We start from the raw sequence: 15,412 nt of genomic DNA, 5'->3' as shown, positions 1-15,412 counted from the left end.
GTAGCGATAGATATTTGGACATCAAATTTGGACACCAGGTCACAGAGAACACAGAGAAACACAGACACCACCCAGGAACACGCAGACATATGCCCACAGCATCCCATAGGCCCAGGCAGGAGGTCCCACCCCAGACCCCGCCCCAGACGCTCCCTCACCCTCTTGGCCCCCTTGCCCTGGCCCCCAGGTTCTCTGCAGAGATCTCTCCTGGACCCCCAGTGGTCTCCTTGGCGCCCACGAACACAGGCGTGCACACGCAGCGCACATGCATTGAGACACACGATACCTCGTTCCACCTTGGCGCACGGTGGGCTGGAGGCAGCCCCCCCCCACAACACTTGAGGCCAAAGGACACCCCTGTCCCTGGGGCTCAGCCTCCCCCTGGGCCGAGGCCTTGACCCACGCAGCTGAGGGAGAGGCCCAGTCCTGAGCCTCCCCCACCAGGACTGGGCCTACCCAGCAGCAAGCCCCCCGGCACTCCCCGCCAGGCCCAGGGTGGGGTGGACGGGCCCAAGGGCCCAGCCCCACACTCCTTTCCCGTCCACTTGTCACCTACCTACCCCCTTTCGGTTTGTTGGGTTTTTCGTCTTTCCAGATTGCAGTGGACACAGCCCCCGATCTCGAGCCCCGGCCCCCGGCTTCTGTCTGGACATTGCATCGCCCTAGTTTTCTTTCTTTAAAAAAAAAAAAAAAAAATTCCAACAGAAGCCACAGGCCGGAGCCCCTGGGAGCCCTCGCACCGCTCCCCACCAGCCTCAGTGGCCCCATCGGAACTGAGAATTGCAAAACCCCGACTTATAGCTATAGTTAAGTTGCCTTCCCCCGGTGTCCCCACGTTTGGTGTCTGGCTATGGCGCCCCCCATCTGACTGTCCAGCTCTCTCTCCCCCACCCCTCCCGGTGTTGTTATTAAACGTCTGTGGAGCTTCTGCTGCAAGGAACAAAAACGAAAAAAAAATCAAAAAAGCGACAAAAAAACACAAACAGAAGAGGAAAAAAAAAAGCAACAAAAAAAGAAAACACACAGAAGAGATTAAAAAAAAAAAAAAGAAAAAAAAAAAAGACATAAACTGGCACCAGTTAACTTTCTTGTACTTTTTTGCTGAATTTAGCTTCTTGTAGTTTTAACTTATTGCTATGTTAACTATTTATTCTCCTCGTTGCCCTGTAAGGACATCCGTGTATATTTCTGTTACTTCATCCGGTTTGCAAGTCAAAGGAACGACAATGTTCTCTTTGTTTCTTTAAGTTTTGCCGAGACATGGTTATGCCTAATTTATTTATAAAAGGGGAAGTGGAATCATTAAAGTAATAATAATTATTAATAACAGTAATGGTAGCCGAGTGGCACGTGGGGGCGTGTGCTCTGCGGGGCAGTCCCCACGGCCAGCGACGTCCAGGTCATCCATGGGATTCTTTTTGCTCTTGTCTTGAGAATTTTTTCAGTCCTATTTAGCTGGTGAAATCCCTAGCTTGTTCTTGATACACAAACCTATTTATTCTTGTGGTTTTAAGTCCTCCCTGCCCTCTCCCCTCTCCCCGCCAGCAGGGCAGGGACCCCTCTCCCCTGCTGTCCCTTGGGGCTCTCTCCCCTCCGCCCTCTGCATTCAGGAACACGCATGTCTGCGTGGGAAGCTTGCAGCAGGGCGTCCGAGCAATAAGGGCTGGGTTTGTCCCCCACCCTGGGGGGGGCCAGGCTCCAGAGAGGGGGCACCTCCCCACACACCCCCCCCACCGAGGCCTAGGCCCCTGCTGCCCCCAAGACTGGGAGGGGACTTCTTTTTCTAAAACACAAAACTCAGCCCAGCCAGGCCCCCTCCCTGGAGGCCAGCACCTCCCCGCAGGGGGCCAGGCCAGGGCTCCCAGGGGAGGGGGACTCGGGTCTTCCACGTCCCTGGGGGGCAGGGGCCAGGCCAGGGGGGAGGGGGCTCAGCCCCTCCACCCCTCCCTTCATCCTGTTATTTATTCGGAAGGTTTCAAATCACGACAGAGTCCATGTTGGAGGTGATAAAAAACTGTAAAAAAAAAAAAAAAAAAAAAAAAAAGACAAAACAGAAGACAAAAAAAAAAAAAAAAACCCAACAAGAACATTTCGCGTTGCGTTTAGACTATTTATTACCGGGATCACAGGCCTGGCCGCGGTAACAGACTTTTACATGGAATTGTTTAATTATTTGTACTTTTCATGCCAGAAAATAAAAGTTCAGAATCTTAAGGCCTTGGGTCATCTCTGCACAGCTGCACGGGGAGCATGCAGGGGCGTCCTGTGTGGTGGTGCCCAGGCCCCTGTCCTTCTCTGGGCCTGGGTCTGTCTGCAGCCGGGGCTTTGGTCCCAGGAGGGAACCCTTGGCCTCCACAGAGCACAGATGAGACCCAGGGAGGGTGGGACATGGGCCCGGATGGATGCTCAGACGGAGGTGGTCCAGGGTTCATCCATCTGGTATCTTCAGGACTGAGCCTCACATGGCAGGGGAGGAGGCCTGGGCAGGATCTGCAGACAGCAGCGTCCCCTGCGCTCAACCCCTGCCCACACCCCGGTCCACACCCCAGCAAAGCAAGACAAACACAGGCAAGTTTGGGTGGGGGGTCACATTTATTGTATTGAGGTCACAGGTCAAGTCATTCACTGGTCCCCACCAGGAGGAGTGGCAGGGACAGGGCTAGGGGTGGTGGGGTGAGTCACCAAGGTGGGGGGCTCAGGGAGGGCAAGCTCCTTTACCCATCTTTGGAGGCCGCTGGGGCCTGGGAATGTGGACCAGCATTGCTTGGGCCCCAGGACAGGGCACGAAGCCTCACAAAGTCCTGCCGCCACAGAGGAGGGCAACAGAGCCACAGGCAGCCCCGGACACGGGGCGGGTGGACGGCACTGCAGGGGCTGGCTTCATGCCTTCTTGAGGTTCTGGGGCAGGAGAAAGACCAGATTAGAAAGCTGGGGACAGCCGGGCACAGTGGTGTTTGCCTGTGGTCCCGGCTGCTTGGGAGGCTGAGGTGGGAAGATCACTTGAAGCCAGGAGTTGACCAGCCTGGAGACTTTGTCCATTTTCTCCTTTTTTTTTTTTTTTTTTTTTTTTTTAAAGAGTCTCACTCTGTAACCCAGGCTGAAGAGTGCACTAGCATGATCTTGGCTCCACCTCCAACCTCCACCTCCCGGGTTCAAGTGATTCTTGTGCTTCAGCTTCTCGAGCAGCTGGGACTACAGGCACCTACCACCACACCCAGCGAATTTTTTTGTATTTTTAGTAGAGACGGGGTTTCACCATGTTGGTCAGGCTGGTCTCAAACTCCTGACCTCAAGTGATCCGCCCGCCTCAGCCTCCCAAAGTGCTGGGATTAGAGATGTGAGCCACCACGCCTGGCCTATTTGTTTTCAAAAGTAAAAAGACAAAACAAAGCAAAACAAAACCTTCTTTTAAAAAGCAGGGGATGGCCGGACACGGTGGTTCATACCTATAACCCCAGCATTTTGGGAGGCCGAGGCAGGTGGATCATCTGAGGTCAGGAGTTCAAGACCATCCTGGCTAACATGATGAAACCCTGTCTACTAAAAATACAAAAATTAACCAGGCGTGGTGGTGCATGCCTGTAGTCCCAACTACTTAGAAGGCTGAGACAGGAGAATTTTTTGAACCCGGGAGGTGGAGGTTGCAGGGAGCTGAGATTGCGTCACTGCACTCCAGCCAGGGCAAAAGAGTGAGACTCCACCTCAAAAAAAAAAAAAAAAAAAAAAAGCACGGGACACGGGCACACAGGTTGATAGAGTGACCATGTGGGTCCAACTTCCTCAGGGCCCGCCGCCTCCCCTTGCTGGGGCAGGCCGAGACTCCACCTCCCCGCCCACCTCTGCGCCCATCCAGCTAGAGCTCGTCATGGTCGTCTTCGGTGGGTGCTTCAGGCGGTGGCTCCAGGCAGGCGGCCGGCGTCATCAGCTCCATGAGGTACTCACAGCGACTGGGCTCCGTGGTGCTGGTCACCATGGTCTCTTTCCCGCAAAGGAGGCGCACCTGGGGATGGGCAGACGGGCGCTCAGGAGGGTTGGGCTGGGCCAGGCCTGGGTCTCCCCGCCCCGGCTCCCCGCCCTGCAGGCACTCACGGTGGTGGAGCGGTTGGGGCCCTGCCAGCAGCCCGTGCCTTGCTCATACTTCATGGCACTGAACCTGTCGTGCTCGGGGCCAGCCCAGGAGCCCCAGGTGCTGCAAGAGACACAGGGTGCTGAGGGCTGGGCCGGTGTCGGGCACCAGGAGGAGGCAGAGGGAAGGGGCCAGCCCATGACACTCACCCGAGGCTGGTGGGAGAGCCCCCAAGTTTGGGTTTCTGCGAGACAAGCTTGAAGGGGCAGAGGCGGTAGACGTACCTGGGGACCAGGGAATATGGGTGGGGGGGAATGTAGGGATCCCAGCCTCCTCCCACAGCCCCTCCCTACCTCCTCCTGTCCCCGTACACAGGGCACCTCCAACTCCAATCACCAACCCTAAGCCCGCTTCTGCTCCCCCTCAATATGGAGGGCAGCGCTCAGGCCCCACCCTGCAGGTGGTTCCCCAACCATCAGGAAACTGCCGGTGCCGCTTCCGGGGCCACCCGCCTCCCACCCAGCCGGTGGGCGCCCCTGCACCCCTGGGACGCACTCGTTGGTGGTGAGCTCGTAGCACTGGCTGTACAGGTAGGCAAACTCCCCGTTGGGGCCAAAGTCAAAAGAAATCTCTTGCTCCAGGTTCCTGGAAGTGGAGGCGGAGTGGTTAAAGGGCAGCCGGGGACGCCAGCGCCTGCCCCAGGACGACAGACACAGGAGGGCCTGGGTGAGCTGTGGTGCCCAGGCTGTCCTCCCTGCCACCTCCGGAGAACCCTCCCTGCAGGGGCCAGGCCCAGCCTGCGGTTGCCCCAGTGATTCCCCATGACTGGCTCCCCTGGGAGCCGGGGAGCAGGCACTGTGGGACGGGTGTCCCGCCTCCTCAGCCCCCGCTACCTGATGGACTCCTCCACGTCCTTCAGCGACCGCTCGGCCTCCTCGAACTTGTTGCGGGCCTCCTGGGCAGCTGGGGGGGGGTTGGAGATCAGAGACGGCCTCACCCCCACCCAGGAGGATGGGGAACGGGGTTCCACGGATGCGGCTGTGTCCTCCTCTAAGCTGATTTTGCTTTGGCCAAGGGCTTTGCCCAGACGGACCTGAGGCCCTCACCAGCTACGAACAGCCCCGACTTGCTGCCCAGGCTTGCAGCTCTGGAGGGACTGGGGCCAGGGCTCCTGGGGCCCGCCAGGAGCGACACAAACAAGCTGCGGCCCTCGGGGAGGCAGAAGGGCCCCTTGGGGTTGGTGAGGGTGGGACTGGCTCACCCCAGGCCCCCTTCCTGGACTCCCCAAGATACTGGGGCGTGTGCTGGCCGAGTCAGAGCAGGGGCTGAGCTCAGGATCTCCCCTGATCTACGCCACCACGGCAGGAAACGCTGGGCTCACCCGTGGAGCCCGGCCCCCGCCCGCCCTCACCATCGATGAAGGCCTGTGTCTGCTCGTCGTACGGCGGCATCTTGTCTTCCTCGGCAGGGCTGGCCGGCTGCGGGGGTGCCAGTGGCAGCAGGGCCTCCTGGGGAAGGGGCAGGGTCAGTGAGCAGCCCTTCCCCCACCCTCTCTGTCTCCCCTTCTCCCCCAAACACGGACCTTGGGCTGCTCCCCCTGCACCTCGGAATCCTCCTCCTCCTCCTCTTCTTCTTCAGCCTCCTCTTCTTCCTCCTCCTCCTCCTCCTCTTCCGTGGGTGGCGAGGGCACTGGTGGCTGCTCCTCCTTGGGCTCCGTCAAGTCAGGGGCAGAAGGTGCTGGAAGGTCAGTGGGCAGTGCCTGGCGGGTGAGCAGCGTGGTCGGTGCTGTGGACTCAGGGTCCACCCACACCCGCAGGCTCACACCACAGCCCAAGGGGCAGCCTCGGCATCTCTGCCCCTCCTGCGGGGCCTGCAGGGAGGACCGACAGCTGAGGTGGGGGGGCCTCGGTGGGGGTGCTGGGGCCGCCCAGCTGGCCAGGGTGGCCGGGTGCCAGAACTGGAGGCAGCTCCTTTGTGAGGCGGGGTGGGGCCAGTGTCGGAGGAGGACCAAGTCCCCTCCCTTTCCCTCCACTGACCTCGGACCGGTACTTGTCCCTGATGGCGGCCCAGACGCGGTCGAAGAAAGAGGTGGCGTCTGTCTGTGTGTCCCCACTGAGGAGGGCCTGTGTGTGTTGGGGGTGGTGTCAAGATCTAGGCCGCCACGTGTCCCCTTTCCCGGCCACCCCAGGCACCCGCACTGTGGTGCCAGGCACGGGAGGGCTGGGCCCTGGGCCCTTATGACCAGGCCGGGGCCACGCCACTGAGGCACTGCGGCCAGGAGGGGGCAGCACAGGCCCGTGGGAGGGGAGGAGGGGGCCGCGGGTTGGAGTGGCTGGGGGCACTGAGACAGAAAGAGAGAGGCAGACAGACGGATGGACGGACAACGGACGTACAGATGAAGGAAGAGAGAGCCCAGGATCAGAGAGGGCCAGGCCCTCCAAGGGACAGGCCAAGGCCAAGGCTGCAGAGGGACAGGGAGAAACTCAGGGGAGGGCAGAGAAGGGAGGCAAAAAGCCAGGGGCCACAAGGAAGGAGGGGAATAGGAAAGGAGACGGACTGCGGAAGATGGGGGTGGGGAGGAGGGGAATCCGGGGGAGGGAAATAGGGCAGGACAGGGATAGGGGAGAAAGGGGACTGGGTGCTCAAACAGCAGGGAGAGTGCGGGCAGGCGGGGGAAACGGGCTCCAGCCCGACCTGGCTCCATCCCGGGTCCTGCCAGGTGGGAAGCAGCCCTGAGTGGCTGCCATCCATCCCAGCTCACCCAGAGGAGGCGTCCCAGGCCAGCAGGGAGCTTCCCTTGGTTCCCCTCCTGTGCCCTGAGGTCACCCTGGGGCAATGCTTCCAGAAGTACCCAGCCAAGGGGCAGCCGAGGTACCTGAGCTTCTGCTTCCGACAACGCCCCGTCCCCATCTGTGTCCAGCTCTGGATGAGTCTGCAGCTCGGCCACCGAGACCCTGTGGGGGCGTGGCACAAACACACTGGAGGGGTGACGCCCCAGTGGCTCTCAGCTGGGGGCACCACGTGGCCCACCTGCTCTTCCCTGCCAGGGCCTACCCTGAACTTGCTTCAGGAACTCAAGGTGCAGGAGCCTCCCCGCCTTCCTGCCCCTTCCTCAGGACTCCATGACCCCAAAGGGGCTCAAAGTAAGGGGTGGGACTGGGAGATACCTGGACCCCCAAATCCCTGATGACCTCTCTCCCAACTCACCCAGGTGGCACCTCCTTCCATCCTCAGAACCCGGCACATTGAAGCCATCTACCTTGGTCCTCCACCCAGCAAAGCCCACCCCCACCCTTGCCCATTCTGCCCATTTAGTCCCTCTGAAGCCCCTGCTCCTTGGCACCCCACATCTCCTAGGCTCCTCGTGTGTCCCTCAGCCCCCAAAAGTCCACCCTCCACCAGGTAACCCAGCAAGTTCAGAGGCACAGCCAGGATTCTACCCAGAGCGTAGAGTGGGGCTGAGAAAAGCAATCCTCAAAAAACACTTCCTGAGGCTGAGGGTCTGTGCCCAGCTCCCATCACTGGACGCCTAGCCACACTTCCTGGGGCTGAGGGTCTGTGCCCAGCTCCCATCACTGGACGCCTAGCCACACTTCCTGAGGCTGAGGGTCTGTGCCCAGCTCCTGGGGAGAAGGTGGTCCCCCTATCTCCTCGCCCAGGGCATCCTGGACCCAGCCATCCATGAGTAAGAGGCAGGGTCACGCGGGGCTTGGGATCAGCCTGGACCCCACGCCAGGGGAACCCAGGGGGAGCTCTGGCTGGTTTCTAGAGGCGAGGGTGGCAGGAAGGGAAACCTAGGCCCACGGAAGGGGGCGCAGCTCCAACTTGGGGACACTCACGTCCCGTCCATGTCGTCATCCAGCTCCTGGAAGGCATCAGCCGCCAGCTCCTGCTCCCGTTGGACCTTGGCGGCAGCCAGCTGCTCTGTAAAGAGGCCACCTCTGTCACCCCCTGCCCACCCACTGGCTCCCACCGACCCCACACCCCACAGGGTCATTTGCCACTAAGCGCCTACTATGTGCCTGGTCCCATGCTGGACCCTGGGGACACGACTGTGGAGGAGACAAAGGTCCCTGCCCTTACCGGGGGAGGACAGACGAGGAGCAAGGTGACTGGCTGAAGCCTGGCTGTGTTGGGGGAGACTGAGCCAGGGTGGGGAGTGCAGGGGCGGGAGGGCCACCCGTGGGGCTGGAGCAAGGAGGTGGGAAGCCAGGTGGCAGAGGGCGGCCCTGTCAGGCCACTGTTGGGACACAGGTGGGGGCGAGGGCGGAAGCCAGGTGACAACAAGGGATGGCCCAGGCTGCGGGCCGAGGAAGAAGCACGGAGCAGAGGAAGATTCTGGGGAGACGCGCATGGGGTGTGCAGACGGTCAGAGATGGGAGATGGGGTTGGGGAGAGGAGAGCGGCTGCTGAGACTTTAGGTTTAGGACCTGGCAGAGGCATGGCAGGGGCAGGGCTGGCAGGAATGAGACTTCATGGCCAAGGATGCTGGGAGATGGGGAGGATACAGGGAGGATGCAGGGAGGGAGACCAGTCCTGGGGGCATCTTGGGGATCCCCAGGGCCAGTCCCAGGAAGAGTGGCCAGCCGGATAGAAGGGGACTGAGCCTCTGTCCCAAAAGTCCCTCCTTTATCTGTCGTTACTCTTCTAACCTAAGCAGAGGGGGAAACAGCCACAACAGTGGCTCCAATGATTAACTGCCTACTGTATACCAGGATTCACTTCCCACTGTATACCAAGCTCCAGCTTGGTTCTCTATGAACAGAATAAAAACAGCGGGTATTTCCTCTAGAGAGTCCTGGGTCACCCCAGGAGATGCCACATGTCCCGGCAGACCCGGCTGACACTGTTCTGAGTCTCACAGATGTGGGGACCCTGAGGGGTCCCTGACCTTTCCATGGGTGAAAGGACCTGCCCATCATCACCCAGCCAGGGAGAGGTGTAGCCTGGGGCCCAAACCAGGCCATCTGCCCTCGGAGCCCTGGCTCAGCCCCGCCACCCTTTGGGAATCTGGGTCAAAACACGGCGCTTCCCTATGATTCCACAGCTGCACGCTGAGAACACGTCCTGAGGAAAATCAGGCCTGAGCTTGCCCACACCCACGTGAAAGGAAGCTCGCAGCACGGCAAAGGTTCAGGGGCAGACAGAGCCAGTGAACTCCCGCTCTACGTGCAATGCGGCCTTGCCAAAAAAACACCAGGCCCTAGCACCAAAAACAAATAAAGAAGGGAAATCCTATCTTCAGTTGCAGACAGAGCTGGGTGTCGTGGCTCATGCCTGTAATCCCAACACTTTGGGAGGTTAAAGCAGGCCACCTGAGGTCAGGAGTTCGAGACCAGCCTGGCCAACATAGTGAAACCCCATCTCTACTAAAAATACTGTGGTGGCAGGTGCCTGTAATCCCAGCTACTCAGGAAGCCTAGGCAGGAGAATCACTTGAATCCAGGAGGTGGAGGTTGCAGTGAGCACAGATCATGCCATTGGCACTCCAGCCTAGGCAACAGAGCGAGACTCCATCTCAAAAATAAATAAATTTTTTAAAATTTTCAGCTGTAGACAAAAGGGCAAACCCCAGATAGATAAAGCTCTTTTATTATTATTATTTTAGATGAAGTCTTGCTCTGTCACCCAGGCTGGAGTGCAGGGGCGAGATCTCAGCTCACTGCAACCTCTGTCTCCCGGGTTCCAGCGCTTCTCCTGCCTCAGCTTCCTGAGTAGCTGGGACCACAGGCACACACCACCACGCCCAGCTAATTTTTGGTTTGTTTGTTTGTTTTGAGACTGAGTCTCACTCTGTTGCCAGGCTGGAATACAGGGGCGTAATCTCGGCTCACTGAAACCTCCAACTTCCTGGTTCAAGGGATTCTCCGGCCTCAGCCTCCCAAGTAGCTGGGATTACAGGCACGCACCACCACGTCCAGCTAATTTTTGTATTTTTAGTAGAGATGGGTTCCACCATGTTGGTCAGGATGGTCTCAATCTCCTGACCTCGTGATCCGCCTGCCTCAGCCTCCCAAAGTGCTGGGATTATAGGCGTGAGCCCCTGCACCTGGCTGTATTTTTTTCTTTTTTTTCTTGAGACGGAGTCTCGCTCTTGTTGCCCAGGCTGGAGTGCAGTGGCACGATCTAGGCTCACTGCAAGCTCTGCCTCCCAGGTTCACGCCATTCTCCTGCCTCAGCCTCCCGAGTAACTGGGACTACAGGTGCCCGCCACCACGCCTGGCTAATTTTTTTTTATTTCTTTTAGTAGAGACAGGGTTTCACTGTGTTAGCCAGGACGGTCTCAATCTCCTGATCTCGTGATCCGCACGCCTCGGCCTCCCAAAGTGCTGGGATTACAGGCGTGAGCCACGGCGCCTGGCCAAGAAAAAACTCTTACAATTAGTGAAGACAAATACCAAACACTTGATAGGAAAAATGGTCACTGGATTAAATAAAGTCTTGCTAAAGTCAAATAACAAAATCTGGCCGGGCGCGGTGGCTCAAGCCTGTAATCCCAGCACTTTGGGAGGCCGAGGCGGGCGGATCACAAGGTCAGGAGATCGAGACCACAGTGAAACCCCGTCTCTACTAAAAATACAAAAAATTAGCCGGGCGCGGTGGCGGGCGCCTGTAGTCCCAGCTACTCAGGAGGCTGAGGCAGGAGAATGGCGGGAACCCGGGAGGCGGAGCTTGCAGTGAGCCGAGATCGCGCCACTGCACTCCAGCCTGGGCAACAGCGTGAGACTCCGTCTCAAAAAAAAAAAAAAATAAAAAAAAATAACAAAATCTACGTTGATGTTAAAAGGATGTAGGCGGCCAGGCGTGGTGGCTCACGCCTGTAATCCCAACACTTTGGGAGGCCGAGACAGGTAGATCACTTGAGGTAAGGAATTCGGGACCAGCCTGGCCAACATTGTGAAGCCCCATCTCTACTAAAAATACAAAACAATTAGCTAAATGTAGTGGCAGGTGCCTGTAATTCCAGCTACTCAGGAGGCTGAGGCACAAGAATTGCTTGAACCTGGGAGGTAGAGGTTGCAGTGAGCTGAGATCACGCCACTGTATTCCAGCCTGGGTGGCAGAGGGAGACGCTGTCTCAAAAAAAAAATTATTTAAACAATTTTTTAAAAGGAGGCTCCTGACATATGCCACAGTCCAAGCGAACCTCAAAGCACACAAGGCAATGGACACCAGGATCAAAAATCTGCTGAAACTGACAGCAGATAATGAGCGAGAGGCTCCCGGGCCCAGACGCCGCCCACCCAGGAGCTGCAGGTGAGTCCTCTGGCCGCTTTACGCCGTACCTTCCCACAGCTTCTGGTGCTGTTCTTTGGCCTCTTTCTCTGGCTTCTCGGCTTCTTCCTTCACTGTCCGCAGCATCTCCACCTGGTCCTCCAGAGACTTCTTCCCAGCCTGGAGCTCAGTGAGCTTTTTCTGGGTGGGCAGAAGGCAAGAGACCGGCTCTCCTCGGTTCTGCCTCCTCCTCATTGACTACTGCCTCCCCGCCTCTACGCCATAGGGCAGCAGGGGGATGTCGCAAAATACACACCAAGATGGGTCTCTCTCCCAAGCTGGGCTTCCCTGCAGCCCTCTGGAGAGAAGCCCAAACGCCTCAATGTAGCCCGCAAAGCCCCAGGTAATCGGGCCCCTGGCTGATTCTCCAGCCCCATTTGCCCCATCCCTATCTTACTAGAACCCAGTTGCCCCGACAACAGGCAGACCCCCAAACGCTCTTCTGCCTCCGGTTCTTCAAACATGCTGTTCCTTCAGCCTGGAACACTCTACCTGGCTAACTCCAAATTACCCAACAGATTTCATCTGAGATAGAGGCCTCCTCCTCCAAGAAGCCTTCCTTGCCTCCTGCCCCCATGACAGAGAGGGAGAGGAACTGGGCAAGAAGTCTACCCCACATTTCGGCTGTCTGTCCCTCCCGCTAGCAATGAATCCCTTGAGGCAGATCCAGGTCGGTTTCCAGCCTCCGTCCAGTACACAGGCAAGGCAGGGAGAGACACATGCCTAGGGACCCCAAAGAACCCACCCTACGGAATTAATCCGGCTGCTACTGGCTGACGTTATCTTGTTAACATCAGCCCATCTTACAGGAAATGGCGCCACAGATCCGGGATACAGAGGAGCACCCCTCCCGTCCCCAGGAGGCAGCCAGGCCCTTCTAGCCTGCTTTAGTCTGATGTCCAAGGCCCTGATAAAGCCGACAGCCTTCCATTTAGGAACTATTATACTTAGCCAATGACTAAACGCCTAGCACACAACGGAGAAAGCAAAGCTCAGAAAGGCAGTCACTTGCCCCAGAACAACAGCCAGGGCCAAACCCCTCCCCAGCCTTGCAGGCCCATGCTACGAGGCCTCGAGGCCCAGATCACCCTGCGGCAGCCCCCGCGGGCTTCTTACCTGCTTCTCCTCCCGCGCCTTCTTCCAGTCCTCAATAAGGATCTTCTTCAGGCGGAACCCCTCGCGGGTGACCTCGGCCATCTGCTGAAGGGACTCCCTCTCCTTACGGCCCTTCTCTCTGCGGTGGGGGGACACACAGGCACCACCAGGTCTGCCTCTTCCCAAATAGCTCAATCCAGCTGTGGCCCCCACCAAGACATGCTGGGAAAGATGAGAGCACACCCTCCTCCCAGTCTCCCAGGTTCTCTCAACATCAGCATCCTTCATTCCTGTCCCTGAAAGAGGGACAGTGGGTTCTGTAGGCCCCTGGGGTCAGGGAAGGGACTAGGGAGTGCCGGGAGGTGGGGATATCAACTCTCAAGAGACAGGAGACTGGCTGGGTGCGGTGGTTCATGCCTGTAATCCCAGCACTTTGAGAGGACAAGGCAGGAGGATCACTTGAGCCCAGGAGTTCGCAACCAGCCTGGACAACATATAAAGACCCTGTCTTTACATATAATTAAAACAAACAAACAAAAAAACCACAGAAGACAGAAACAACAGAAATCACGACTCCCAGACAAAAAGACAATCTGGTTATTAAGTGTGTTGGTTGGCCGGGCGCGGTGGCTCACGCCTGTAATCCCCGCACTTTGGGAGGCCGAGGCGGGCGGATCACGAGGTCAGGAGATCGAGACTATCCTGGCTAACACGGTGAAACCCTGTCTCCACTAAAAATACACACACAGAAAAAATTAGCCAGGCATAGTGGGGGGCACCTGTGCTCCCAGCTACTCAGGAGGCTGAGGCAGGAGAATGGCATGAATCCGGGAGGCAGAGCTTGCAGTGAGCGGAGATCACACCACTGCATTCCAGCCTGGGCAACAGGCGAGAATCCGTCTCAAAAAAAAAAAAACGAAGTCTGTTGGTTGTGTTCAATCCACCTTCTACTTAACAGATGTGGAGGCCGGGCGCGGTAGCTCAAGCCTGTAATCCCAGCACTTTGGGAGGCCAAGGCGGGTGGATCACGAGGTCAGGAGTTCAAGACCAGCCTGGCCAATATGATGAAACACTGTCTCTACTAAAAATACAAAAATTAGCCAGGTGTGGTGATGGGTGCCTGTAGTCCCAGCTACTCAGGAGGCTGAGGCAGAGGAATCGCTTGAACCCGGGAGGCAGAGGCTGCAGTGAGCCGAGATGGCACCACTGCACTCCATCCAGCCTGGGCAACAGAGTTAGACTCTGTCTCAAAAAAAAATATTTTTTCAGCGAGATGGGTCTCACTGTGTTGCCCAGGCTGGTCTCAAACTCCTGGGCTCAGGTGATCCTCTTGCCTCAGCCTCCCAAAGTGCTGGGATTACAGGTGTGAGCCACATGCCCAACCAGTAATTTTTTAAATTATAATTTCCAATTTTTATTTTTACTTTTAATTTTTTTTTTTACTTCTTACAGAGATAGGGTCTCGCTCTTTTGCCCAGGCTGGTCTCAAACTCCTGGGCTCAAGCAATCTTCCTGTCTCGGCCTCCCAAAACACTGGGATTATAAGCATGAGCCACCATGAGCCGGGCCTTATTTTTATTTTTTCATGTCAGACAGGTAATGTGCCAAGGTCACAACAAGGTTTAAGGGAGGCACATCTCTCACACGTGCATAAAAAACTAATCATCGTGGCCAAGCGCGGTGACTTAGCACCTCAGCGGGAGGCTGAGGTGGGCAGATCACCTGAGGTCAGGCGTTCGAGGCCAGCCTGGCCAACATGGTGAAACCCCATCTCTACTAAAAATACAAAAGTTAGCCGGGCACGGTGGGGCACACCTGTATTCCCAGCTACTTGGGAGGCTGAGGCGTGAGAATTGCTTGAACCCAGAGGGCAGAGTTTGCAGTGAGCTGACATCACGCCATTGCACTCCGGCCTGGGCGACAGAGTGAGACCCCGTCTCAAAAATAAATAAATAAATAAAAATAAATCATCGTGCTTATGAACTATAAAAGGATCAGTTGGCAGGAATTGAGAACAGCTGTTCCTCTAGATGCCACAATCCCCATCTCTCCTTATTGTCTCATACTCAGTCTCCTTCTGTTGTATACTTTTTTGTGTGTGTGTGTGAGACAGAGTCTCGCTCTGCCGCCCAGGCTGGAGTGCAGTGGTGCGATCTCGGCTCACTGCAAGCTCCGCCTCCCAGGTTCATGCCATTCTCCTGCCTCAGCACCCCCGAGTAGCTGGGACTACAGGCACCTGCCACCACACCCGGCTAATTTTTTTTGTATTTTTAGTAGAGACAGGGTTTCACCGTGGTTTGGATCTCCTGACCTCATGAACTGCCCGCCTCAGCCTCCCAAAGTGCTAGGATTACAGGCGTGAGCCACGGCGCCTGGCATCCTTCTGTTGTATACTTTATCTACCTGTGGGTGTGTAGGTTTTCAGGGCCTGCTGCAGATTGTGACAATGGAAAGTTTAGAGTCCAAGAGCCAGCTCTGCTCTCTCCTATGTGACCCTGGGGAAGTCATTTCCCTTACTTTTTTTTTTTTTTTGAGACGGAGTCTCGCTCTGTCGCCCAGGCTGGAGTGCAGTGGCTGGATGTAGGCTCACTGCAAGCTCCGCCTCCCGGGTTTACGCCATTCTCCTGCCTCAGCCTCCCTAGTAGCTGGGACTACAGGCGCCCGCCACTTCGCCTGGCTAGTTTTTTTTTTTTTTTTGTATTTTTAGTAGAGACGGGGTTTCACCATGTTAGCCAGGATGGTCTCGATCTCCTGACCTCGTGATCCACCCGTCTCGGCCTCCCAAAGTGCTGGGATTACAGGCTTGAGCCACCGCATTTCCCTTTCTAAACTGGAGTTCCCCCATCTGTTGAATTGGGAAACAATCCTACCTGCTTCCAGACTAGAGGGAAAGGTGGGGATTAGGATTTACAAGGCACCTGGCACAGACAGAGCACCCGATACAGAAAAGCAGAGAGAGAGCGGGCCTGATTCACT

The 15,412-nt window shown here is 57.1% G+C and overlaps 1 protein-coding gene and 2 pseudogenes across 18 annotated transcripts in view; 1 reads left to right on the top strand and 2 right to left on the bottom strand.

Annotated features, from left to right (window-relative positions):
* Positions 1 to 2,214, top strand: part of LOC102143867 (uncharacterized) — a 2,440-nt pseudogene extending 226 nt beyond the window's left edge.
* A 359-nt stretch (positions 2,215 to 2,573) lies between these two features.
* The window catches only part of PRKCSH (PRKCSH beta subunit of glucosidase II), a 15,089-nt gene continuing 2,250 nt past the window's right edge, over positions 2,574 to 15,412 (bottom strand). For 5 of the 18 annotated variants that reach the window (XM_074025972.1, XM_005588040.4, XM_074025974.1 and 2 more), the window contains exons 6-18: positions 12,458 to 12,575; positions 11,353 to 11,482; positions 7,906 to 7,990; positions 6,942 to 7,020; positions 6,103 to 6,189; positions 5,649 to 5,825; positions 5,478 to 5,574; positions 4,960 to 5,029; positions 4,622 to 4,711; positions 4,276 to 4,350; positions 4,090 to 4,189; positions 3,838 to 4,000; positions 2,574 to 2,898 (exon numbers count right to left, since the gene is read on the bottom strand). In XM_074025972.1, the coding sequence (XP_073882073.1) occupies positions 3,854 to 4,000; positions 4,090 to 4,189; positions 4,276 to 4,350; positions 4,622 to 4,711; positions 4,960 to 5,029; positions 5,478 to 5,574; positions 5,649 to 5,825; positions 6,103 to 6,189; positions 6,942 to 7,020; positions 7,906 to 7,990; positions 11,353 to 11,482; positions 12,458 to 12,575 (1,255 nt within the window). In that variant the 3' untranslated portion in view covers positions 2,574 to 2,898; positions 3,838 to 3,853. Of the gene's footprint in view, positions 4,001 to 4,089; positions 4,190 to 4,275; positions 4,351 to 4,621; positions 4,712 to 4,959; positions 5,030 to 5,477; positions 5,575 to 5,648; positions 5,826 to 6,102; positions 6,190 to 6,941; positions 7,021 to 7,905; positions 7,991 to 11,352; positions 11,483 to 12,457; positions 12,576 to 15,412 lie in introns of all 18 variants that reach the window. The other 13 variants (XM_074025979.1, XM_045379073.2, XM_074025982.1 and 10 more) reach the window with 3 other exon arrangements.
* Positions 14,023 to 14,118, bottom strand: LOC123570439 (small nucleolar RNA U13; annotated as a pseudogene).

The sequence above is a fragment of the Macaca fascicularis genome, chromosome 19 (genome assembly GCF_037993035.2).
Source record: "Macaca fascicularis isolate 582-1 chromosome 19, T2T-MFA8v1.1".
Lineage (NCBI taxonomy): Eukaryota > Metazoa > Chordata > Mammalia > Primates > Cercopithecidae > Macaca > Macaca fascicularis.
The sequence above is the reverse complement of the archived record's forward strand: the minus strand, read 5'-3'. Positions and strand labels throughout refer to the sequence as shown.